This window comes from Tetrao urogallus (genome assembly GCF_951394365.1).
Source record: "Tetrao urogallus genome assembly, chromosome: 2".
Taxonomy (NCBI): Eukaryota; Metazoa; Chordata; class Aves; order Galliformes; family Phasianidae; genus Tetrao; species Tetrao urogallus.
Genome location: NC_136814.1, coordinates 103,818,455 through 103,845,853, shown reverse-complemented (window position 1 = coordinate 103,845,853; position 27,399 = coordinate 103,818,455). Strand labels below are relative to the sequence as shown.

General features: G+C 49.8%; 1 protein-coding gene across 1 annotated transcript; it reads right to left on the bottom strand.

The window, feature by feature from the left end:
* Positions 1-3,078: 3,078 nt before the first annotated feature.
* On the bottom strand, positions 3,079-21,931 carry SELENOI (selenoprotein I; the record flags this gene model as incomplete). Its single annotated transcript, XM_079550510.1, has 10 exons — positions 3,079-3,195; positions 5,591-5,773; positions 6,373-6,553; positions 6,847-6,895; positions 7,887-7,995; positions 9,121-9,383; positions 9,873-9,947; positions 11,179-11,287; positions 11,599-11,667; positions 21,884-21,931. 10 exons carry the CDS (start codon positions 21,929-21,931, stop codon positions 3,079-3,081), a joined length of 1,203 nt encoding a protein of 400 aa, XP_079406636.1.
* Positions 21,932-27,399: the final 5,468 nt, after the last annotated feature.

Genomic DNA, 27,399 nt, shown 5'->3' with positions numbered 1-27,399 from the left:
CCGACACCATCCGAAGTGACACTCACATTTCTCGTGTAAGAAAGTACAAGACTGGGAAAAACAAGAGGGAATGCAATGGAGTATTTCACACTCTGTACCACCCTCCATCAAATGGGATGGCAGAAAGAGTGAACAACTTAATAAAAAGGAACCACAAACTGCACGACAGAAGCCCCACACATAGTTTTGCCACAAAGCACGACTACCAAAAGCTTCATTCACAGCTCCCACTTGAGCACAAGGCAGCTGCTCACCTGGACCAGCCCTGGCAAGGAACCCTGAACAGGTTTCTTCCTGCTATCAGGCTGGATTGAGACAGAAGAGACGTAAAGACTCGTAAGGCATTCCTTTTATCAACTCAGCATGTCCACCAGCAATGGAAAAAGCATCTCTGGAAGAAGCAATGACACAGAGCAGCCCCCAAGCACCCAAAGAGACACCACCACCAGAACACAAGCACCCTCAGATGCAGTTAGCAAGGAATAAATTTATTTTTAAGACTTAAAACCATTATTATTAATAAATAATTTGTTTCTCCGCATGCCACACCCCACCATGGCAAGATGGTTTGGTCTTCCCATTCGTGTGCTTCCGCTCCCCAAGAAGCTGGGTTCAGCAATCACATCATTCCCAACAGCTCAGACAGAAACCCACCCAGCTTCACAGCAGCACGAGTTGGAAACGGTGTTGGACGTACACTGAGACCAGGGCTGCTCTCACCTGGCTCTGCCACAAGCCTGGCAGCAGCACAGATGAGCCAGCCTGCTTTCCAGCACTGATTTAAGCAGATATTTTTCTAGCTTCAAGGTGCATCACATTAAGGCACCGAAAATCCAGGACTCTCCAAAAGATACAGCCTGTGCAGATAGGAAGTGGTTCCAGTTTTTCAGAGGCATCTTTCTCCTCCAGCACATCACTGCAGGATGTTAAGGGAGGAAGCCCTGCTTCCACGTGTTTGTAACTTCAATTTAGGGTATGCTCCTCATGCCATTCCACAGGGCATTCAACAGTCACAGAATACCCCAATTTGGACAGGACCCACAAGGATCACAGGATGTTCTTATGGGCTGCACCAGCTCTCAGCCAACAGATGCTGCAGCTAGGTGCTAAGGAGACAAAGTGCCATCCCAAGGTGAGGTGGGACATCTCACAGCACGAGTGAAGAGCCAGGATAACACAAGCTCTAGGAAATCAACCATCCCACTGCCACTTGTGCCCCGTGCTGCCAGCACGATGCTGCTACCTGAACATGGCCCACCCCACCGATCCCCCTGAACCTTGTGCAAGCATGACTTCCATTTATCTCCCTCCACGATTGTATTCTGTTGCATTTCTCATCAAAAATTCAAGCACAGCCCAATTCTTTCTGTGCATTTTGGGTGCTTTGTTTGTTCGTTTTTCCCTGTACAGTGTCAGTAAAACATACCGTGTATGCTACTTTATTGAATAACTCTGAAAACCATTTGCTCCCTCTCCCAGGCGAGCCACCTTCACAGACACGGAGCCAGACAGACACACAGACAGACCGACCACCGGGTGCTGCCTCGGGGTTTCAAGTCTGCATGACAGTGATTCAAATTCACAAAAAAAAAAAACAAAAACAGAAACAAAAAAAAAAAAAAAAAAAGAAAAAGAAAAAAAAAAACACCAAAAAAATAAAAAGCATTAAATAGTAGTTACAGTTTGAAGGTTCCCTAAAGCAGGAAGAAGGGACTTCACCTGCAGAAGGAAAACGCTGTGACCGGGCGTCCACGAAGCACGCCGTACAATGATCAGTGTGTAAGAGACTTTGTTCCCATGGTAGATTACAGATGCACAATCTGCTGTGCTTGTTTGCTTCCGGATGCAGCCTTTCCAGAGCCTGGGTTTAAGCTACACTCTTCATTCAAGCACAGATCTTCATTAAATAAATCGAAAAGAAAATCAGCGTTCAGTCTTCACCACCCCACTCAAGTAACTCAATTATAAAAATGCTCCTTTAAAAAAAAAATTAATGCAAACACGTCTTTTACAAATGGACAGTAAACAAAGATATCCCTGGATGAGACATGCAGCTGCTGTGGACAACGAGCTTGAAAACAAAGTGATGTTTGGAAAGTCACCACACACACAGACACACACACACAACCTGTGAGCTTTCTGAAAGTGCACACAGAACCAACGTGACACACATTAAGGTGCTTCTCCAAGCTGTGGATTTGCTGCTATTGGTGATCTGGTGGAAGGGTGATGTGCAGCCTGGCTGCACTGCTATGGAAGGAGAGGCTCAGGGAACCAGAAGAGCCAACCCAGAGCAGCAAGTTCATCCCACTGGAAGGAAGGGTTTGGCTTTGTGTTACACAGGTTGGTGTAAGCCACATTTTGCTGCCATCAGAAAGCCCAGCTCGCAGGCAGGGAACACACAAAGACAGATGCAACGTGGTCCCAGTGCCCATCGCTTGGGCAAAGGAGAGGAAAGCTGCCTTCCCACGTTTATGTTCCTTTGAGCCCTGATTCCTAAGCCCCCTAAGTAAAACGTTACTGTAAGTTTTGTGTGGCTTTAACATCTGCTTTAAAAAAAGAAACAAAAAGGTGCCAGCATTTGTCCAAACAAATGAGTGCAAGAAGGCAGGACAGAATGTGAGAAAACTGTCACCACCTGCTCCTTAAGTACCAGCTCAGGACGAAGGCTAAGAGGGTTAGGGAAAGACAGGAACTCGACCACAAGGACGTCCCCCTGACCTTGCAGAAATCAGCTGTTATGCTGGGTTTGGTGATAGGTCAAGGTGCTTTGCTCAGGTAAAGCCATTTGCATCCCCAACCGGCTTTACCTGAACAAGTGCTGGGGATTGAGGTTGCACTGGGAACATTCAGCTGGTCTGAAATACAGTAGTAGTGACCTGAAGGCGATCTGAAGCTTGTCCAGCTTCACCCAAAACTGTAGGCTTGTGTTGGTTGAACAGCAGCAGAGGCTGCCCCGTACCAGTCCCGCCCTGGCTGCACTGGATACCGCGTGTACGTTGCCCTGATGTCTGTCCAGAGGATAGGTTTAGATCTGTGGTGATGGTTGAACTATTTACAGGTATTTGCAGCAGATATTTACAGTACTTCTGCAGACCGCAAGCTGATTTTCTCTTCCTCCATTTCTAGTCAATCCGGCGTGGGTTTCTTTAGTGAGAAGGGTCGTATATTGAAATGCCTGCTCAGCTGGCTCACCTAGGAACAAGGACAGAGTTAGCAAAGCTGATGGCACGAGGAGGAAACTGGCAGAGCCCTGCTATCCCACTGTGCTTGCTTTCCCCATCATTGCCCACACTGCATTGCCCCAGTTCTCCAGATTTCCCCATGCCCTTCCCTGGAAGGTTTTAGGCAGCAGAGATTTGCAGCAGCTGGATGAGTGCTGAAGAACAGATGCAATTAGGAAGGAGTTTCTTCTCTGAAAGAGCTGCGATGCTGTGGCACAGCTGCCCAGGGAGTTGGAGGGGTCACCATCCTGGGACTGTGGCACTGAGGGAAGTGGATAGCCATTGGGCATGATGGGTTGGTTTGAGCTTGATGATCTTAGAGGTCTTTTCCAATGATTCTATGATTCAATAGCCTATCCTGCCCTGAAGCAGGCTTATCTGAGTGAGGAGCTTATTGGGCCCCTCACTGCAAGAAAGACATTGAGGCCCTGGAATGTGTTCAAAGGAGGGCAACAAAGCTGGTTGGGGGGTCTTGAGGGGGTCTGGAACACAGGGCTGATGAGGAGAGGCTGAAGGAGCTGGGAATGTTCAGCCTGGAGAAGAGGAGGCTCAGGGGAGACCTCACTGCTCTCTATAACTTCCTGAAGGGAGGTTGTAGTGAGCTGGGGGTCGGCCTCTTCTCTCGTGTCATCAGTGATAGGACCAGAGGGAATGGCTTCAAGCTACGGCAGGGGAGATTCAGGCTGGACATGAGGAAGTATTACTTTTCAGAAAGGGTGGTCAGGCACTGCAATGGGCTGCCCAGGGAGGTGGTGGAGTCACTGAGCCTGGGGGTGTTCAAGGAAAGGCTGGATGTTGTGTTGAGGGACATGGTTTAGTGGGAGCTGTTGGGAATAGGTGAACGGTTGGACTGGATGAGCTTTGAGGTCTTTTCCAACCTTGGTGATTCTATGATTCTATCTCCATCCTCCCCTTCTCAGGCACAGCAGTCCCTGAATGCGTTCACAGTTAGAGCTGGGGGTCAAGTGCTGGGTATTGACACAGGAGGGTTGCAGAGTGGAGGGTAGCCAAAACAAGTTTTGGATCACCAGGTCCTTTTTACAGCAGCCTGAGCTTTCACTGTGTCTTCTAAGAAATGAGAGCACCACAAAGGGCTGAGAGATGCAATGGAAAAGCAGGAATCTGCTTTGTGGGGTGAGGGAAAGTATTCAGCCTTTCCATATCAGGGTGAAAGAGCAACACCTGTAGAACCACAAAAAGCAGTGCAGCAGACAGTGGATAAAATCTACAATGTGGCACCAGTGTTCAGTCATTGCAAAGCCAATAGAAAACAGTGCTGAGACCAGCAGCAAGCCAGGGCAGAGCATCTATTCCAAAATGGTGCTCCCAGATTCATAATAATTTGGGATTGTGTGCTATGCATCACTATCAAGGTTCTTCCATCCTGAGAGAGGATACTACACAGATGGGCACCTGGAAAACTGGAAGTGGGGGCAACACAAACTCAGGGGAGTAGAGAGCTGGAAAACTCACTGCAGGGATGGGCAATCTGAGCAGATGGGATTACACCGTCCTCAGCCCCGTCTCCAACAGTGACTCCAAGACCAAATTTATTTAAAGCTTCTTAGCTATTCAAATCCTTCTCGTACATAAGTCTCATTACACTAATTGGAAAGACAAGACAACGTGGGTATTACTTCCTTGCTGTAATTACAGCTCAAACTTGACTCATGGAGGCTCTGTGTCAGTGATGCAGCACTGAGGACACAGGGCCATACAAGGAAGGTGCGTGACATGGCAGCACCAGGGGGGCCCTTGCCCTACTTCCTCAGCAGCTTCCTGGGGCATTTCTAATGGGATTTGGCCTCCTCTGAATTTGTTTTCTCTCTTAATCAAAATTCAGGCAGAGTTTGCTCAGACCAAGGGGAACAAATCGGTCCCTGGATCTCTACACAGCCACAGCATCACCATGCTCCACATCAGCTCTGTGTCCCTGTGGCTCCAGATTGAGCTCAACCACAGTGACACCCACAGCAGATCAACTTTTTATACTAAAACTCCCAAACTGAACACTCCTGTCCACCATGCAGACATCACATCCACTGCTGTGGGTATCCACGGGAGCCCTTCCCACTGCCTTGGGGTGTGGGTCACCCAGATGGGCAGACCTATGAGCTGGTTTCTAGGTTAAAATCACAGCCACAGCGTGCTAAACAGCAGCAGAGATGCAAGGATTTGTTTCAGACTCCTGCATGGCAAAGGAGCCCCCACCCACATTGCTGGAAGCTTGCTTTAAATCCAGCTCAGCTTGAGGTCTTCATGGAGAGCTATAAAACTGACACCAGCCCTTTAAAGCAGAGCATTTTCTGCCCCAGGGAGCAGCTCCTGAGCATTCAGCCCAACGCCCATGTGCCAGGTTCACCTACCACGACCACTCCATAGTGGATGTGCGCCAGGGTGAGGAATGCAGTTAACAGGTAGAGGAGAAGTGCTTCGCTGCTGGGTGCAAAACCAGACACCACCACGAAGAGCACCAGGGCTATGGGCAGCAGCATCCAGTTCAGAGGCTGGCAGCGAGTGCTGCTCATCTGACAGACGATCAGCTGGCACTGCAGGGAGAGAAAGCAGTCAGAGCCCACACCAGCACCAATCCTGCAAACCCAAAGCTGTACACAGCGCAGGGGGAAAGTCACATGTGTACCTTTCACTCAGTTTCTTTTTCAGGATCTGCCTGCACACCAGAATTCCTTACCACGTTATCCACACTGTAAGCAGCACGAGCTGCTGGACCAGAGTATGGACATGGGGCAGTACAGACACACAGATCTGAGATAATGAGCACAGCTAGCAGTGCTCAACTCTCAAGCAGGCACGGATGCAATATGCAGCTAAATCAGACTTGGACAAAAGCTTCAGCCCCTCCCATTTTAATTTTGTCCCCCAAAAAGAGCGTGCACAAACAGACACAATTATTTCTGTAGTTTCTCAAGAGCTGAGAGCTGTAGCACCAAGGCCTGTGATATTTGCAGACCCCAGGCCCTGCCTGTTTTGCTGCTCGTTCTTTCAGGCAGAGCAAAACAGCACAACTGTCACAAGTTAAAACTTCACATCTCCCTTCCTTCCTCTCACTGAAACCGTGTTCTACTTCGTCAAGAGAGGTTTCACTCTTCCCAGGGGCTAAACTGAAGCATAAAGCAAAACCACTCACAGAAATGTTAGCAAAGGCGGTTCCAACCATGAAATAGAAGAGCCTGGGATGGACCTCCAGGATGTCCATAGGTGAAACAAAGATCCAACTGGTGCAGAGAGCAAAAAGCAACACTGGGGACACCAGTGGCAGCATGATCTCATAAACGGAGTGGTGCTTCAAGGTGTTCTTTTTATAGGCCCTGAAAAGCAAACAGTCAATAACCACAGTCAGGTGAGGAAGATGCAAACTTTCACTGGTAACCCCAAATCCAAGAAGCTCCTGAATTACGTGGGCAGCAAACAACAGAACGAGCCTGCAGAATTTGTGAGTTCTTCAGCAAGCTGCTGAGCAGTTTGCACCCTGCAAAGCGGAACCCTCTGATGTACAAAAGCCACTTTGTCATCCTGGAAACATTCATCTGACAACTAAAGAAACTGTAAAAGGCTCTGGGAGTTCTTGCAAAGGTGCCAACACCAGGAGGGAAGAACTTACTTGTAGAAGTTATACAGGCTCATCGGCAGCGTCACGGTGAGAGCACAAGCTGAAAGAGAAAGAGCCACATTACTGCCCATGCAGAAGAGGCCACTGTGTGCACCCCGCAGTGACTGTGCTCTGGTTTCAGCTGCCTGCAAGCAGAACAGCTCAGAGGTGCACAAAGAGCAGCTCAGCACGTTTCCAAGCAGGTGCTTGAGATTCTGGTTCAGGAGTTGTAATTACAAGCTAAGTAAATGGAATTTGAGTTCAACGCAATGAATTTCCAGTGTTGAAAAGCTGCATTAAGAAGCTCAGTGTTAAACTTCACAACTGCTCAAAGCATAATTATGATATTGTCTTTAATGGGACCCTACGGTCAAAGCCATGAAAGTGCATCACAGCTCTTCCACATTTACACAGCAGAAGGTATTTTAACAGAGCTGTACATCTTCCTGCTTTTAATCACCTCACTCCTATTCAGATGCACAAATCCAGTCCACATGCACATCCTGCCCTGTTTTTCACAAAGGAAAAGTGCATTTATTGTTCATATATGAAAGTATGTGGCTACCAAAGAAAAGCTCAGAATATCCACTTGCTTCAATCTGATGCTTGCACTTTTCTTAATGCAACAACCCAAGACACGTCGACTTGTAATTAAGTAGCAATAATTAGCCCCTATAGAAAAGGGCCTAGAGTGAGAGAAGTTTCTGAATAAGCCAAATAACATTAAGCAAAGATAGCTCTCCCCAGGTTCCACCTGCATTATTCCCTGCTTTGTTCTGATTCCACTAGGGAGAGCAGCCAGCCCTTCTGCAGGAAGGTTATGCACCCTTGGATTGAACTTTTGGATGGGTGCACAAAGGACAGGACCCCCAAAGAGAGCTGCTTTCCCCATTCCATAGCTACGTCCTCCCTCTCTGCAGCAGCCCCAGCTTTTCTCATTACAGCAAACACAACATCATTATAAAATAATAAAGACATTGGGTTTGGGGGAAAAAAAAAGTTGATTTTTTTTTTTTTTTTTAAAAGACAGGCTTCAACATGGAGTTTCTTACCAATAATCATTGTAGTGAATAGGTCTCTATATAAGAAATTAAACAGGAAAGGTGCATACCAGGCCTCTACTCCCACAATGGCTGTCACTATGTAGACAATTGAAATGGTCTGAAAGAAAGCAGAGGACAGGCAGGCGTGAGCAGCATGTAGCTCAGGGGAATGGCAGCTCAGCACGTGCATTTGAGCTACATCATGTGCCATTATCCCCACTGATCAGAAGTTTAAAATAACAGTTTCTTAGAAGCATCCCTTGTGTTGCTGCTGCTGCAGGGAATAACACAACCAGGATCTGCTCCTTGCAGCTGGAGCAAAGGTGCCCTTACACAGCTCGAAGTGTAACGTGGAGATGTGTTGTGTATTACACATTGATCAGCTCTGGATTCCTGTTATCCATCTGCTGAGGCCATGACTGGGAATGGGCTATGAAGGGATCCTTCAATTGCAGTGGTAATCCTGAAGTTGTGTGAAGTCCTCTACCCTTGCCTTCCTGTGCTAGGCAGAGGTCCAAAAGCACGAGCAATATTTTTGGAGGAGTGGGTTAGAATATGGTCATAGCTACATTGTACCAGTAGAGATGATTATTGCAATTAACACAGCTGCTTTGGTTATACTTCTTCCAGCCTGTTGCATTCCCCACCCAGGATCTAGCAAGACAGAATACGAATGGTGTGCTGCCTGGTGCTGTACCCTGGCTAGGACAGGCACCTGGAAGCAGCAGAGCTGAATTTTACCCATTCTGACAAATGTCCTAATTGCAAAAGGCACCCTAAACTTCTAGGCTTGAAAGTAGCTATAATAGAGACTAAGTAGAGCAACAACTTAGGCAGTTAGGACATGGAGAGCACCTAGGAACCAGGCAGAGGAAACACAAGGCAATATCCATTCTTCAAGCCTCGTTTCTTGCAGAAAGTCCTGGACTATCCTGAGTTGGAAGGGATCCATAAAGGTCATCCAGTCCAGAAACAAAGTTCCTTGAATTTAAGATTTTGGAGAAGTTTTATTCCTAGTGCCACATGACAGCGATTAATGAATGCAATCGCAGCTCAAAGTGATGCAAACAGCCTGCTCCCTTCTGCACGCACAGGACTCCTAGTGCTGCTGAGTGCCTCCTGCTAAAGGCAACCCCCACAAGATCACTGCATTACAAAGCTTAGGGCCTTTCATGCTTCCAGGCACATCAGCAGCCTGCTGAGCTTCTGCTGAAGGCAAGCAGAGGCTGGGGTGCATACTTACCACCTGGCTGATGTCATATCCCCAGGGCAGGAAGAGAATCCCTGTGTTATACTTCTCCCAGTGGGAGAGGATGAATGAAAACAACACCACCCATAACAGGAGGTAGAGAACGAAGACACTGACACCCGTGGAGCCCCGGCCAAAGGTGGAGTAGACTGTCACAACGAAGTACACACAAGCCCAGCTGTCCAGGCCATGGTCAAAAAGCTCTCCTAAGGGTGTGCTGGAGTTGGTCCTGCGAGCTTGTTTGCCATCAACACCATCTGGAAAGAGAGCAAGGAAAAACAGGAGTTGTATTACTGGACACACTCCAAAAACAGTGAGTTTTGTGGATACCTCTACACAGAGCAATGGGCCAGGTTGCAGCTGACAAAGTGTGTGCAGCCAGCAAACAGAAACTCCCACGACCTCCATCCTCTATGCAATGCTTTTGGAGGTACCACTCCCCAGCTCTCCTCAGGACTGAAAAACGAAATAGAGGGAAAGTCTGACGACTTTATTTAAAGCAGACCAGTGACAGAATTCCCAGATCACCTCCAAGCCAGTTCCAGCATCCTCCTTTGGCATCAGCTGCTCTGGGCCCCCTTCCTTCCATCCACTTGGCAAAACACTTCCTGGAAATTGCCCTGGAGCAGGGTACGGCTGAAGTTCAGAATCAAAGATACCTCAGTGGGCTCAGAGATAAGCCAACATGCAGCTGCAGCAGGAACAAAACCAACACAAATCCCCCAGACAGCCAGATGAAGTCTTACCTAATGTGTAGGCAATGAAGTTGAGGAGACCCACAACGACCCATACTCCATTTGGAACGTGCTGGTGGTCAGGAGCTGCAGGGATCAGAAAGACCCAAGGGTAGAGAGCTCAGTGTGTATGCTCAGTGGGTTTATTTTGGCACAAGATGCATAAAACGTAGATCACCAGGTCACCAGGACAAAGTATCCACACAACTGAGTGAAACTGAGATGGCAGGATGAGATAGCAGAGCTGTTCCACAACAGGAAACCTACGACTTCACTTTCCAAGACATACTTGTCCCTCTGTGTCACAGGATCTAAAATCTTGTGATGGCAGCTAGCAAACATAGCCCAAAACTATCCCATGGAAGTGTGAGCAGATCAAGCACTCCTCCACTGCTTGCTCAGAGCACCAAACAGAATCTCTTAGAGATGCGATTCCATGACTCCATGTGGTTACACCCTGCCTCTGCAGCCACACATGGGGAAATCCCACCCAGTCTGCTTCTCCAGCACTCTCAGCAGGCAGACAGCTGAGCTGTTTGCAACTCTGCGAGCCCAAAGGTACACCTGAAAAAGCAGGAAGCTGCTTCTTGGCACAGCCTCACATGAGGATGAATAGAGGTCTCCTACGGGCACCAGCAGTGCCACCAAATGTTGCTGTGGATTGATACCATGAACTGTTCTGAGCAACCTAAGATCAAATCTGTCAAGGAAGCTAAAATACGGAAAGAAAACTACCATAAGTGACTGAGAGTTATCACATGCTGAATTCTCTGAGACATTTTCATGAACAAGGAGACAACAACTTTCAGATTCATTAACAGATCAACAGTGGTTCTGTTACACATTCAAAGCTGTGCACATCCTTGCATGATACAGAACAGTGACATGGTCTTTGTTAGTTTGAATGTGGGGCCAGCACGTTTTTGCAAGAGGGCAATTAGCTGGGATGCAAATTAAAAGGCTCTACTCCCTAACTTCAGGAAAGCAGAGTTTCCCACACTTTTGATTTCAAAATGAGGGCACTAGCTTTAGCCCATCGTGAAAGCAGAGCTGAATCCTCTTCAGATTTGGCCATTCCTTCCTCTTTCACTTGCACACAGCCAGCCAGGAGCAAATGCACCCAGCAGGAAGGTGTCACTTGGACAAGTCCTCACTGCAAAGCCCAGAAACTTGAGCCCCTGAACACCATCCCTTCCTGACACTGCCTGGGAACCCAGGCTGAAAGTGCTTTGCAACGAGCACAGGAAGTCACAGCAGAGGAGGTGACAGCACACACCCTTCTGATGCTTTACATCCAAACAGAAAAAGGCAGCCTTACCAGAAGCGTAAAAGTCAGGGTCGAAGTATGCCATGAGGAAGAAGTTGAAGACAAGCAGCAGGAAGCCAGAAAATGTTATGAGATTTGGGGCCAGCCAAGTAGGGAAGATCTACGGGAAAGCAGCAAAAGAACAAATGAGCTCATTAAAATGTGCAACAAGGCTGCAACAGAGACCTCATTACAATCATCTGGGCGTTAGACAACACTGCTTGGTTGCATCCAACATCATGGGCAGCACGAAGCTTCAGGCTGCAGTGCAGTGAGCTCAGGGCAGGCTGCCAGCTGGGAAGGTCATGCCCACTTAATTAGTCACACCCCAAAGGAAGCAGGTCTTTTCACACAAGCGGGGCCTTTCAGCTGCAGAAGTCTTGGCAGCAAGTGGTGTTCTGCTGTCCCAGTCAGGGCAGGAGGAGGTCTTACCTTCACTATCGTGTTCCAGAAGGGATGCATGACATACACAGACAGAGGGTTGCTGTCCACGGCACTGTACTGTGAATGAGAGGAGAAATAAAAGTCAAAAAATAACAGTTAGGGCTCCAAGACTTCTTGAAGCAAGTCAAAGAGCCTGAATGTCAAGGCTTCACTTGCTACCCAAGTCTTTGCATTGCAGGAGTGCTTGCGCCAGGAACAGAGTTATGAACAGAGGACAGTGAGCAATCACAAAAGTCCTGTGTAAGAGCTGGTACATTTCAGTCCAGATTACAGCCATTGAGATGACAGCTCTCGCTGTCACACTCATCTCCAATCACTTGGAAGAGATCTTCTCCTTCCAGAAAGGCAGAAGATATTTACGAGCAAGAGCTCCAACCCCCTCCCTTGTTCTGCAGGACCTAAGTCATAGAATCATAGGTTGGAAAAGACCTCTGAGATCACCAAGTCAACCCATCAGCACCTTGCCACGTACACCACTGCATATCCACAATCACCTCCAAATCCTACACACCCCGTTACAGTTCAAGCAGCAAAGGGTCATTTGGCAGCCCCCAGCACAGTGACCTGGGCTGGATGGAGACATGGGGCACAGAAACAAAAGACTCAAACAATGGAACGGGTTCCAGCTCAAAAGTTAAATTTCGACATCATTTGGCTCTCAAAGCACCACAAGCTGTTATCTGCTCTCCAGCTCACAGCCTCTTCCCAGCCAACATCACTCTGTCTAAAGTCCTCTTCCCCAATAATCACTTTGATAAGCGCCCCAAGAAAAGCAGTTCAATTTACTACAACATTGCTCAGCTCACGTGTTTCAGGTGATGAACCTTGGAACGGCACCCACAAAGCATTGAGCATTGGTGCTTGCTGTCACCCCATAGCAGGGGAAAGCTCAAGAGCAATGGGGGAGAACGATCAAAGCCTCCACCCAACCTGGGACACAACCTATGCTCTCTCTGAGACAAGGGGAATTTGGTTGTTCAAAGGAAGCACTGCAGTGCTCAGTGCTCCCAATGCATCCATCATGGGTAGCTTCAAGCACAACTTTGCCAGGCTTTCAACCAATGGGTGGAAGAAAGCCCACTTATTTCTCCCAGCCGTCTCAGTGCTTGTATCATTCCTTTCCCACATTCCTAACGGGCTCAACCCCACCTTTAGCAGATATTTTTGCTCCCACCAGCCCTTCCCCTCCTAACAGATCACTCTGTTTCACTAGGAGTTAACCAAGCACTATTAACCCACTTGCCTCGATCTTACAGTACCAGCAAGCCTACAGGAGCTGTAGCAGAGCAACTAAAGCCTGAGCTTGACATCACATGAGATGAAGGCTAAGCCATGAGGAATTTCCATCCCAGCTTAGTGCAGTTTCAAAGGACAGAATTTCAAACAATTTATGAGATAATAGGATTTGGGCTAACTACCAACTAGGGGAGGAGAGCTGAGACTGATTAAATCTCATTATCCCTATAACAGCTTGGAACAAGAAAACAGATGCCTCACCAGGAGCAAGGCAGGGGAAGCACTCTGGAGTCTACTCCTGTTTGGAAAGCACCCTGGGGAGGTTTCCAGGCCACATCCCAGCACATCTCTCCTCTCCTCTCTCCACACACTGGGGGTAAGAAGCAATAAGCAGCTTTTCCCCACACTGCTGACTTGCATGCAGAGCTCAAAGATTCAGAATGACCCTATTTTGGGGGGTAATGCTCAGCTGTTTTGCAGAGGCTTACTAATGCTCTGGTTTCCTTTCCAGAAAGTTGGGGCTGATGGCCATGAGGCTCTAAGCCCAGCAGTGCTCCACTTAACACACATGTACCTGCTGTCCTCCAGCTGCCTCATCCTTCCTAAAAACCAGCATCTCCTTCTCCATTCTGAACCTCTACACATCCATCTAACGACTAACATCCTTCCCCAAGTCATTTTTTCTATCAGGGCCAGCAGTCAGGACTCAGATTTCTGCCTTATTTTCAGGGAGGAAAGGACAAATGGAAGGAATTTCATATGCCCCAGAGGCTCCTTCTCAAAGCAGACAGACAGCTGTAATGGACACTGCTCTAAAATAGCACCGTGCACACAGTCACTGCTTCTCCTTACAGAAGCAGGAAGGATTCACTCCCATGGGGTTTTGGTTTTAAGCTTCTCAAGAATACGGCCCAGCCAACTCTGCAGCATCAATCTCACAGTTGGCACACTGCAGCTTCCCCGTGCTCCATCCCCACCAGCTGAGCCCCTTGCATCCAGTCAGCTTATCCACATGCCCTCCACTCTCTTGCCTACACATTCCCTGGCCACACAGGGACATTTCCCATCAGTACTGCCATGAGATTTACCTCCAGGAGGCTTTTTCCAACTGAAGTGGTATCATTTGCTCTAAAACCCCTTCCAGGCTGAGGCTTCCCCCATCCACCGCACCCCATCTCCAATTCTGCTGGACAACATTTCCAAACAAAGGAAGCTACATGAAAGGCTGTAAATACAGGCAGCACCCCAGCATGGCCCACAGGACACCACCATGGTCCCAGCAGCCACGGCACTCCACTGAGCTGGTGCCCATCATTATGGAAGTTAGAGAGAGGAGTGGCTCTTCTAGCTTGAAACCAGCGTCAGTTGTGCAAATGGAACATTTCTCTCCTATAAAGGCTGAGAGCTGGGGTTGTTCAGCATGGAGAACAGAAGGCTTTGGGGCAATGTCATGGAGGTCTTTCAACACTTAAAAGGAGCTTATAACAAAAGACACAGTCTGCTAGTGATAAGACAAGGAGTAATGGCTACAAACCAAAAGAGGTGAGGCTTAGGTTAGATGTTAGGAAGAAATTCTTTACTCTGAGGGCAGTGGGGCCCTGGCACTGCTGCGCAGAGCTGTGGGTGCCCCATCCCTGGCAGTGCCCAAGGCCATGGATGGGACCTCAGACAGCCTGGTCTATGGGAGGAGTCCCTACCCACAGCAGTGGTTGGTCCCTTCCAATCCAAGTAGTTCAATTATATTCTGTGATTTCTGGAAGATCCAATTACACGCCCAAGGAAGAGACACATATTTATAGCCCAGATTCTCCTAATAGCTCTCCCGACCAATAAAACAATACAGCTTTTAAGTAACCCAGCTACCAACAGCAGAAAGCACTTCATCACGCTGGCGCCCAGCACAAAACACACAGAGGGCTTTGGGGTGGGCTGGGGGAGCCCCGAGGCAAGAACAAAGCAGAAGGAGCCCCAGCACATCCATAAGGCTATTTCCTACAAATCTCCTTAAGTGCAAAGGGAGCACAAGGCTAAGAGCCTCTTCCCATGGGGCCCAAGGTAAGCCAGGAGGCTGTGAACTTGACAATCCACGGCAACTGTCATCAAGCAGAGCTGTGCCAGCACAAACAAGCCACGTCTGCACTATGCCCACGCTCTGCTGATGCATTACATGCCGCATCGTGCTTTAATGGTACTTATTAACTTGAGTCCTGCTGATCTTCTCTAAGGTCAGTTCTCAGGCACTGTAAGAATGGAGCACACTGGCAGTGGCGAGCACAGGACTGTCGCATGAACAGAGGGTTTGGCTCTGAGGGATGCCAGCATCCCCAAGCCTTACCCAGCAAGTCTCAGTGCTGGCACCATATCCCTCCCTTGGCCATTTTTCAGTGCTCATTCATTAGAGGTTAAATATACAGCAAAGTCAGAACTGCTTTCCTGCGAGAACTCCTTTCCTACAACACTGAGAAGCCTTGCTTGCACTCTCCAAGCCCCACAGGGTGTGCGAATTAAATTGGGAAAGCAGGATTTCTGCCCTGCCCACAGCCTCTCATGGTCAGAACCACAGTTCTTGCTGAGATTATCCCTGCCTTCTGCAACACACCCATAGGACTGCTCCTGCAGCAAAGCCACTGGGGAGAGGCTCGTTCTTCCCTGCAGATCAGGAGGCAGGAAAGGTGCTCAGGAGCACACAGCAGCAGTGCTCATTGGGACAACAGCTTTATGGCACAGCAGACGTACTGCAGAGGTAGAAAACACACAGCGGGATGCACAGCACCAGTAGAAGCCATCCAGGCAGAGATGACTCCCAGAGCTGGCCACACGCTGGGTGCTTAATCCTGCCTATTTCAGCCACATCCAGGAGCTCGCTGTGTTTGGGAGTGTTAAATATCTGAGGTTGCAGGAAGGCTGCACAGATGGTGAGCACAGGGTGGGAGAGCTCAGAGGCCGGTGGCAGGGATGTAGCTCTAGGAGGATCAGCAACAAGCTCCTGGAACAGGGAATGAAGGGACCAGGGCAGGAAGAAAAAGCAGAAATATTAATGTTATAAGAAGTTTATCTCTGTGTGACGTTGCAACCATCACCAGACCTTCTTACTCTTGCTTAAAAGAGGAGGGCTGATGTACATAAAGGGGAATGAGATTTCAAGCTGACAGATCTGGGAGCCTGCTCCTGGTGCCAAAGAGAAGCAGGGGAACAGGCAAGTTGGTGTGGAAAGAGAATTCATTGTGATTCCCCTAAAAAGAAGTCAGTCCAATTTTTAACCATACCTATCAAAGGAAAACACAAACCCACGCACATCAGGAAATGACTGCAGATGAAGCAAGGCACCACCAGAAAGGAGGGGGAGGGCTACCTTTGAGTTTCAACAGAGGCATTTTGAAAGAGACAAATAAAGCACTTTTTTTTTTCCCAAAGCACCCAACCTCACCCTGTCTCCTTTCTTCCTTTCTGCAAAGAGGAAATTCATAATTAACAAAAACACAGCAAAATATGCATTAATTCTGCAAGCCCTGACAGCTGCTTCGTGCAGGGCTCGAAGCACAGCGAGTCGGGGCAGTTACACAAGCCCTCATAACGAAGCCATTTGGTGAGCCAGCCATGGGAAGGGAGGTGTCAGTTTCCACAAGGTTCACTTCCAAGCAGTCCCGGCAGCCAAGTTCTCACTGTTAATTAGCAGAGAGTGACTTTCATGATGGAGTTCAATGCAGCTGAGACTCAACAGGCAACAAAACAACAGCAGACTTTCCGTGCCCATTCAAAAGACCTGAGGTGGACTGATCCTCCCTTTGGTTTCTCGTGCTCCATAGCAAACAGGAATGCTTCTCAGACCTCAGGGGGGAAGCTACAATCTCTCTAGATTAATTACATTAATTGCCCAGCATCTCTTCCCCGCCCAACAGAGGACTGCTGTGGTAGAACACACACGGATTACCTCCTGGAGAATCACAGGATCATGAAGGTTGGAAAAGACCACTGAGATCACCAGGTCCAACCATCAGCCCATCCCTACCATGCCCACTGACCCACTGTCCCTCAGCGCCTCATTTTCAGGGCTCTTGAAAGAGTTGAAAGAGCCACCACCTCTGCAGTACGCAACCTAAGATATATTTAAACCCATTTAACACCACTCTGAGAGCCAAAAGCTTTGGGCCACAAAGTGGTATCCCAAAGGTGAGCTGCTCCATCCTTACGTGTCACCGCAGCCATTGATCTGGGGATGGGCTCCACACCCACACCAGGTGCATCCAGACAGCCCAGCACACACCGAGCAGGACAGCAGTGGAGAAGATGCGTGCAAAGATCTATCAGGCACTCAAAGCAAAAATTCAAAGCAAAAGACAGATTCTAGAATCATTTGAGTTGGAAAGGACTTTTAAATGTCATCTGAAACACCCCTGTGATGAACAGAGACATCTACAGCTCAATCAGGTGCTCAGAGCCCCGTCCAACCTGATCTGGGCTGTCTGCAAGGATATCCACCACCTCCCTGGGCAACCTGTGCCACTGCTTCATGGAAGAGAATCACAGCATCATTCAGATTGGAAAAGACCTCTAAGATGACCAAGTCCAACCCCAGCGACCTCCATGAAGCTAGGGAATCCCTAGCCAAAATGTGCTCAATATCTTTGGTATTGCATTTGGCAGAGGTTCAAAAATCCTGAATTTAACAGATGGAAAAAAAAAGAAGAAGAAAAGCACCTCTATCTTCTATCTGCTCACCTCAGCAGTTATGAAATCTGGCAGTACTCTGGGGTTTGGGCATCCTGTGCAACACAGTACTTCAGCAAGTGGCTGATTAAAGGCAGGCACATGCAGAGCCTCAGAACAATTAAAGGAGCCACTGGAGGAGGCAAGTGATTCAAGAACAGGACTCAAAGGGTTCTTTTCTCCTGCACGGCGCCCTTTCTGCTAAGGACCCTGCAGGAGAAGCCAAGCTGCAGCCTCAAGCCTCCCATCCAGGTTGCTAACATCAAAAGCCTCTCTTGCAGTTCTCACTACCAGCTGTAGTGCTGTTCCACTGGTCCGAAGAGCCACTGGCACACACTTGGGTATCTGCAGGAATCTCTTCAGGGCTTGTATTTCCAGAGGAGCCTGTGAGGCTGCCAGGACAGCTTCCAGCCATCTGCTTCCTGCAGTGCAGCATCTGCAGCCCTGCTCTCCACAGCACTTGAATCTGAAGAGAAGAGGATTTCCTGGGACAGGACAAACACGTTCAAAGCACCCATGTACCTGTGTGCCCGTGCCTCTACCTGGGGGATGCTTGCATCCTTCTGTTTGGCTCTGGAAATGAGGAATCAAGTTTTCTTGCAAGAAAACCATACAATAGCTTGTGGCAATTCTGTCATATAAAGAGATATACGATTCTCTATACAATTCTCACAGTGTCAGCTCTAACAAATAATATTTTAAGTGGCACTTTACAGAGCACCCTTCTCACTGGGGTAACAGCCCAGCACTTCCTGACATAAAACATCTGCTATGTGGGAACATGCACAGGGCTTGCTTGCACTGCACCATACAAGACATCTCCTCCTCTAGAAGCACACAGCTGGAGAAGAACCTTCTTTCCTTCCTTCTCCTACGCAAGAGACATCACCCATCACCATACAAGCTCCCCATGTGTGCAACACACAAGGCACTCAACCAATGCTTGGACCTGCTGTGGCCCCAACATCAGGACAATGGCACAACTCATAGTGCTGTTGCCATTCTCAGCCCAGCAAACATGAGGGCAACACTATGAGGGCTTTGTTCCACTGCCCACGCAGGTAAGGAGACAAAAAGCCTTTCACAAGAGCGCGGGTGAGGGGGCAGCTGCCATCCTCCGCAATGCTGCTGCTGTCATCACTGCCCCTTGCACAAAGCACAGGCATGGAAGGATTCCAGGGTGCAACGTTTCCCAAACCCCAAGCTCGCTTTTCTGTCACACAGTTTGCTCCCAAAGCATCTCATCCCACCTTTGGACCCAAGCAGGACACGTGTCATCACCTCCCCTCTCAGGGCACAGCTCTCGTGCCATGCAGGTGCAGTGCTCCAACGCCATGCTTTCCTGTGTCCTCCCCCCACCCCCGGGGCATGAATCACCCCCAGCAAAGATAACACTGGACCAGGAAAGTCTGCAGGAACCTTGGGACACGTGACTGGAACCCCAGAATACTGTGAGCAGCCGTGGAAGTTGCCACTATCACCAAGCCGTAGCGCTCTGCCCTCATTCAGTTTCCCCTTCTGCAGCTGCTCCTGGCACTTTGGCAGCCCCCAGAAATGAGTCCCAGGAGCTGCAAAGACTGCATGCAGCTCATCGAGATGCACAAGAAGAAGCAACACACAAAGCGTCCTTCCCCTCTCTTCTGCATCCAGCTCCAGGTACCACACTCAACAAAGCTTGCACAAGGGTGAGACGTTTGGGTTGCTCTGCAAAAAACAGGACTTGGGGGCAGTCTAGGAGGAAGAAAGGTCTTTTTCCTTGAGAATGCCAAACAGGAGCAGACATCTCTGTGAATGTTCCACACAGACCCACTTTCCCCTCTGCAATCTATTTTATAGAAGCTTGCCAGAAAGTGATTTGCAGGCTGGCTCTTAAGAAGCAGATCATGACTTCTGGCACCCAACTGAAAGGTTTGCAGCCCTGAACAGCAAAGCCTGGCTGAGGGCATTCAGTGCTGAGCAGCAACAGAGCACCTGGTTTTGTCCAAAGACATTCAGCATTCAACAGGAAGGTCAAGGCATGCATTGCTCTGCAGCCTTAAAGCAAACTTTATTTCTGAAAACAAGCCCTCCAACCTGCCAGAACTATCAGAGGAAATACTGGAGCAGACTCACTTAGGATCTGTTTGGCTTTCTGACCACTGCGAGCAGCATCTCCTGGGGAAAACCTCAGCACCAACAGGCAAGGGGGTAAATTTGGTACAGAAGAGAAACCTTTCTGTCCCATGGATTAAGTTATACCCAAATGTACATACCCAAATAGTACAACCTCCTGCTGAAGAAGTGACAGGAGTACAATTTAAGGTTAAGCCAATGCTGAACATTTTGCTGCTCAACCCCAACAAGGGCACTTTGGTGCCCCATCAAGAGCAGATAAAGGCAGAGAGGCTGATAGAAGATGGTTCCCTCCACATCAGCCCTACCAGCATTCAGCCAGCCTATGCCAGAAGGCACACACCTACCTTCCCCAGCCAGAAACGTGCACACTGCAAAGCTGAAGCCATCTGGCTCCCAGCTCGCCATCTGCACTCCTGGCAGCCACAGGAGGAGCAAGAGCTGGAGGAAGCAACTCTGCAGAAAGCGCTTCTGCTCCAGGAAAACTAACCACCACTGCGGGGAGAACAGGGTTGTGCTCTTTCCCTTGTTGCCTCCTCCGGGTTTTTCTCCAATCTATAACATGCTGGCCAAAGCAGCAACAGGAACAGAGGGACTCCTGTAGCACAGGTTTGCCACTGGCTGCGCATCACCTTTTTGGCTGGTCCCACCACTTTCCAGCTGTGGGTACATACTCAAGTCACATGGCTGAGGTTTAACACACGATTCAAAGAAAGCCACGCAGCAGAAGTTAAAATGCTCTCCTGACATTTTGTATTGACATCCATTCACACATACCCCACTCTGCACTCTCCTTAGGAGCATTTCACACTGTTAAAAGTTTTCTGGCTGTAGCCAAAAGGGAAACCAGCTTTGCATCAGCAGTAACAGACCCAGGGTCACCAGGTAAGGAAAGGGCACAGGAGGACAAGGCGCAATGCCCACAGCAAGGCTGGAACGCTCCACTCAGTATCACAGGGTTGTGCCGCTTCATCAAGGCTAAAATAGCATAGAAAAACAAACTCCCAGAGCAAACAAGACAAGCAGAGCCCTGCCAAGCAGACAGAGACATCATACAGCAGACACGATGCGCTCTGAGCGCTAACTGCGAACCTGCCTGCTTTTATCAAAGTCCTTATTGACTCAATAAAACCACAATCTTTCGAGCAAGGCTACTCCTGCCAGCAAGACCGTAGTCCCGCCCCTGGAGCACACGCTCTGCTGGCTTCTGCCCCTTGATCCAACTGGGAATGGAACCTCTGCACCAGCAAGGCTCACATATTGCTTATAGTGGTGGAAAGTGAGGGTGGAAAAGGAGGGCATGAGTAAGCCCCAGCTATGCTTGAATACACAGACTGCTCCAGGAGGAGAGCAGAGCAGCATGGACAGCACTACCCAGCTCTACAGGTAAGCTCATCACCTGCTTTGCTCCACAGATGCATTGAAACTGTTTTAACACTCCTGGCATGCTTACATAGAATCATTAAGGTTGGAAAAGAACTCCAATATTGTCAAGTCTTACTGTCTACCCATCATCACCATCCCCACTTGAGAATCACAGAACTATTAAGATTGGAAAACACCTCTAAGCTCACCAAGCCCAACCCCAACCCATCCCACCATGCCCACTGACCACGTCCCTCAGTGTCACATCTCTACCTTCATTGAACACCTCCAAGGATGGTGGTCCCACCATCTCCCTGAGCTGCTGTGCCAATGGCTGAGCATTCTCTGAGAGAACAGATACACCCTAATGTCCAATCTGAACATGACACCCCATCAGCCCCCAAAAGGACAAAAGCACCACAAATGACACTTCGTATGACCACGGCATCCCTCCTTTGTGGGGCAGAGCCCCAAGAAAACTACCTCCCACCCTCCCCAAAGCACCAAGACCCACAGCAGCCCTCCCAGCAGCAGCAGCAAGACTCCTCCATGGCACAGACCTACAGCCAGAGGACCTCACAGTATCAACCCCCCCCCCCCCAGCCAAAAGACCCCATAGTGTCCCATTGCCCCCTTCAGCCAAAAGACCCCATAGCGTCCCTGACCCCCCCCCCCCACCCCAGCCAAATGACCCCATCGTACCCCCAGCCAAAAGACCCTACATTCTGCCCCCTCCAGCAGCAGGACCGCAAGCCCCAGACCCCCTGCACTCTCCCCACTCCCCACAAATTCCCGACATCTCCCTCCCTCCAGGCTCCCACGGGTCCCCAGGCCACACTCTAAGCCGCTCTACCTTATACTTGCTGAAGCCGGCCAGCTGCTCGGCCGTCACGTACTCCATGGCGCCCGCACCGACCCGACCCAGCCGCCCCACGCCGCCCCACGCCGCGCCCGCTCGGCCCCCACCGGCCACCGTAGGCCGCCTCCCGCCGCCGCATCGGCCCACCCGGCGTGGCCGTGACGTCACTACGCCGCGCCACTTCCCACCGCGCGGCGCAGCGTTACCCGAGCGCGCCCCCTGGCGGCGGGGAGGGCTCTCTCTGAAATCTTGTTTTTCATCGCGTCGAGGAATGGATTTGCGTTAGAACGGACCTCAAAGTCCAACGGTGACATAGGGACACCTCCTTTAGGGCCTCACCCATGGCTTTGGGCAGCTCCAGGCATGGGGCATGTAGGAATGGAATGCTGCTTCTGCATTAGATATTAAAAAGGTGTTGAAGATGTAGAGCACAATGTATTTGTATTTTGTAACTTCTCCTTAGAAATAGCTGATGTGAAAAAGTAGAAACACCATATGTTAGTAAAATACTTTAGAAATATAGTTGCTGAATTGTGTGATTAATTCTTGCTTGAAAAACTTCAATAGTCTTTAAATGTTCCAGATAGTATAGGTATAGTGTTATGGACTAGAAAGCACATTGTAGGGCTACTCTGTTTGGACAAGAGACCCTCAGCAAAAGAAAAACAGACTTAACAAACATCAAAAGAAGCCGGGGCCTCTACACAAGGCTGGATTGCCTTGCTCTGTGGGTAGGCTGGGATGCAACAGGCAGGCATCAAGATACTCCCCCCTATCCTCCTTCCAAGCTTATCTCTATGCAAGGACGAGCAGATGTCCAGAAACAGTGACCAAGTGTTGAATGAGTGAGTGTGAGAATTTAACTAATTAGTGATATATGCTTAGCTAGCAAAAATTGATGTTTCTCCAGTATCCGTATGTTTAGTTGGGTGTCGAGAAGATCGTGAACCTGAAGTACTCAGCCAATGAGGAACCAGGGGAGGAAGAGATAAGCATCAAGTAATAGTGAATAAAAGATGTAACACTGTTTTCTGCGTGCTCTCCTGCTTGCAGGAGGCCCGCCATTGCAATTGCAAGTAAAATCTGCTTTATCAGAGATACCGTCCTGATAAATTATTTGGATATTTCCAACAGGGCACTCCAGCTCCCTGGGCAGCAGTGCCAGTGCCTCACTGCCCTCTAAGTACAGAATTTCCCCCTAACATCTAACCTAAATCTGGCTTAAAGCCATCAGGTACCCCAGGCCCTGCTACGACGAAACGAAGGTGATCAGTGGCAGAGCTGCACGCAGCGCTTTGATGAAGGCTCATTACAGGAAAGGACCAGAGGTAAAAGCAACGTCTCAACTATTTTAAAAAAGGTAAAAAGGGTGACCCTGGGAACTACCAACATGTCAGCCTCACCTCTGTGCCAGGAAAGATCATGCAGCAGATCAGTGCTCGGGTCAGTGCTCGGGGTGACGCTCTTTAATATTTTCATCAGTGACACTGACAGTGGAGTTGAATGCACCTTCAGCAAGTTTGCTGATGGCACCAAGTGCGGAGTGCAGTCGACGCACCAGAGAGATGGGATGCCATCCAGTGGGACCTAGACAGGCTTGAACAGTGGGTCCAGGAGAAGCTCATAAGGTTCAACAAATCCATAAGCAAGGTCTGCACCTAGGTCAGGGCAAGCCCCATTACCAATACAAGTCGGGGACGAAAGGATTGAGTGCAGCCCTGCTGAAAAAGACCTGGGAATACTGGCCGATGGGAAGTTGGACGTGAGCTAGAAATGTGCCCTTGTAGCCCAGAAAACCTACCACACCCCGGGCTGCATCAAAAGAAGTGTGGCCAGCAAGGCAAGAGAGGTGATCCTGCCTCTCTGCTCTGTGCTGGTGAGGCCTCACCTGGAGTACTGCATCCAGATGTGGAGTCCTCAGTGCAGGAGAGACACAGACTGTGCATCTAGTGCATCCAGCCTGAACCTCACCTGGTGCAGCTTAAGGCCATGACATCGAACCTCTTACCTATTCCAGCTTTCTGGCCACCAGTGATTTTTTCTTCTTTTTTTTTTCTTCTTTTTTTTTTTTCTTTCCAATTTTATCAGCTCTCCTTTAAAGGATGAAGTAAATTAGGTATAGATGGGATGGAATTGATTTCCTTCATAGCGGCTCCTAAGGTGCTGTGTTTTAGTTTCCAGAACAAAACCAGTGCTGACAACAAGGGATGTCTTAGCTGAGGCAGAGCAGTGCTTCTCTGTTTCTCACTGTGAATAGATGGAGGGATGAACAAGAGGCTGGGAGGGGGCACCACCAGGCAGGTGGCCCAAACTAAGCGAAGAGATATTCCATGCCTTGTAACTTCATGCTCAGTACTGAAAAGGGAGACGAGGAGGATGAGAAGACAGCTATGTCCTGCTCAGGCACGGGCTGGGCATCAGGCTACCCACAGGAGGTGGTGAGTGATTGATTTTGCATCACTTGTTCAGTTTAGTTAGCAGCCAATAAACGAGGGATGCACACCTATAGGAACACTCTCCAAGCTCACTCCCTGATGTCAGTGCCATCCCTGGCCTCGGCACTAATTGGCGATGGGGAGGCTGTGGGTTTGGGGCTGTGACCTCAGGAGCCACCTGATGTCAGAGGCAGCAAACAGCGTCCTGCCCTCTGCTCTCCCAGCCCTTGCTCCATGCACACCTTCAGCACAGGGTTAAAGGTTGTTTATTTTTCATCCAGATCCATGCCTGCCTACTCTGCTTCTCATAAATCAGAGCTTTTCCTGTAAGAGGCTCAGGCCCTTGTGAAACTGAAAGTGCTTCTCAGGCACATTTTGCTTTCAGAGAAGAATGCCCAATACACCTCCTAAGGTCAGGATGTGATTGGTAAAGCCCCAGCTGGCTTCCAGAGCTTTCCTAAGGATGGAGGATTCTGAGAGATGACGCCTTTGTGACCTCTTGGCAGGAAACAGCAACCTGGGTGCTCCCAGCACGCTTGTGGTCTTGGTGACAAAGAGCCTGCAGGGTTCACAGAACCCCAGGGTGCTTGGGGCTGCACCAAGATATCTCTGGGTCCCCCCGGACCCCCCTGCCACAACAGAGCCGCCTGGGCTGTGGGAGATCCCCCAGGAGGAGCCTCCACTGCTCTCTGCTCCCTGTGCCAGGGCTCCAGTACCCACCCAGCACTGCAGTGCTGCTGATGGGCTCCACTGCTCTGCTCCTGGGCTCCAGGCTGTGCCCTGTGCCCCGTGATTGCCTGGGCACCACAGAGCAGAACCTGGATCCAATCCCCTGCACCTCCTGTGAGGATTTATGTGGTCTGATCTTGGCGAGACTCCCCTGCTTTGGGCTGAGCAGCCCCAGCTCTCTCAGCTCTCCTCCCAGCACTGCTGCTCCAGGCCCCAGAGCATCTTCATGGCCCTTTTCTGGGTTCACACCATGTTGTCCCAAACATTATAAGAATTCCAATGACTTCAATTCCTATGCAGAGACAGTCTAGTTGAGAAATCACTGATAGGAAAGAGAAGGGGTCAGTGCCTCTGAGCAACCGTGCTTGTCCTGCTCCAGCCCTGGGGCTTTCCCTGTGCTACAAGAACTCCCTGAGCTGACTGCTGTTGGTTTCAAGATTGCTTTGGGAATCTCAGCCTCCCAGAGAATAGGATTTAGTGGTTGTGCTGTCACATGCATAAGGAATTGACTGCATGACCATATCCAAAGAGTTTGAGTGACCATCTCAGTTTTCCTGCAGCTGCCAAGTTTCATTTTCAGCCTGTGCAGAGGTTCCAGGCTATATAAAAGGAGGGTCAGAGCCAGGTTCAGAAAGCACTGGGGCTGTGGAGCACCGAAAGTGCAGGTAGGGCCTGGCTGCTGTGCCTGGGGTGGGGCAGGGGCACTCACACCCATTGGGAGCCCCTTGGTCCTCTGCTTGGTGCTTCATGTCATGGTGCTGGGCTGAGAGGGCCGGCAGGAAAGAGGGGATCATGGCAGGGGGCAAAGGGGCTGTGCTGTGGGGGCTGTGATGGCAATGGCTGCACTGGGGGCAGGGGGGAGTGGAGAAGGGAAGCATGAAGGACTCGGCACCCAGATCGGGGGCTGCACATGGCAGGGATGGAAGCACAAAGTGCACGGGAGGGAAGGGCAGTGCAAGGGTGGATTGGAAACAGACCCCCAGGACAGAACTGGGAGGGCTGTGGAGCAGAGCCCAACACAGAGCGCTGCAGCCCTGTGGCCCCACTCTGCATGCTGGCATGCTGCGCTCATTACTGCCTTAAGAGCTCGGTGCAGCATTGCTGGACGTGTGTCACAGTGCACACCGCTTTGGGACCATCGCTGACAGCTGTGTCTGCGCAACATGCCGTGCACACATCCGTCCTTCTTATCTTTGCTTTCATTGGGGTTCCCCATCGAGGGAACACAACGCTGCCTTCCCCTCCCTGCCCCTTCTGTGCCCCTCAGGGATGTGTTCCAGGCTCCATTAACCATTATTTTATGTATGACCAAGGGAAGACTGGCTTGCTAGGTTTTCTGCTTCTCAGAAATCACTGCCTTTCCTGGAAGAGGCTCAGGCCCTCGTGAAACTGAAAGCGCTTCTCCAGCTCAATTTTCGGAGAATACCCGGTAAGTTTCCTAAGTTCAGGATTTGTTTGTTAAAGCCCAGCTGGCTTCCTGACCTTTCCTGAGGATGGAGAATGCTGAGAGGTGACGCCTTTTTCCTCTTGGCAGGAGCCAGCAACGTGGGAGCTCCCAGCACACTTGTGGTCTCAGTGACAAAGAGCCTGCAGGGTTCACAGAACCCCAGGCTGCTTGGGGCTGCACCAAGATAACTCTGGGTCCCCCTGGTCCCTTCCCTGCCTCTGAAGGGCCACGCAGAGCAGGGAGCCTTGCACCAGAACCCTAGGATGCTTGAGGTGTCCCTAGGATGCTGGTGCCCTGCAGGCCCTCCATCCTCTGAGTCACAGAATCACAGAATCACAAGGTTGGAAACGCCCTGCAAGATCATCTAGTCCAACCACCCTCCCATTCCTATCAGTGCCACAAGCACTAAACCATCTCTCGTAGCTCCTCATCCAGGCGCCTCTTGAACACCACCAGGGACGGCGACTCCACCACCTCCCTGGGCAGCCATTGCAGTGCCTGACCACCCTCTGAGAGAAAAAGTTTCTCCTAATGTCCAACCTAAACCTCCTCTGGTACAACTTCTGGCCTTAAAGTGCTTCTAGGGCTCTCTTCCTTTCTGAAATGAATGAATTTGATTATTAAAGATCAAGTTGGCTTCCCGACCTTTCCCAAGGATGGAGGTTGTGAGAGCTGATGCCTTTGTAACCTCTTGGCAAGAACCAGCGTCCTGGGGGCTCCCAGCATGTTTGTGGTGTCAATGACAAAGAGCCTGCAAGGTTCACAGAACCCCAGGCTGCTTGGGATAGTCCTGGGTCCCACTGCTCCCTCCCATACCCGGCAAGCCCTCCATCCTCAGAACATGGTGCTCCTCCAGCACCACCCCAGTGGTATTTATATTCCTACAGCAACCTCAGGGC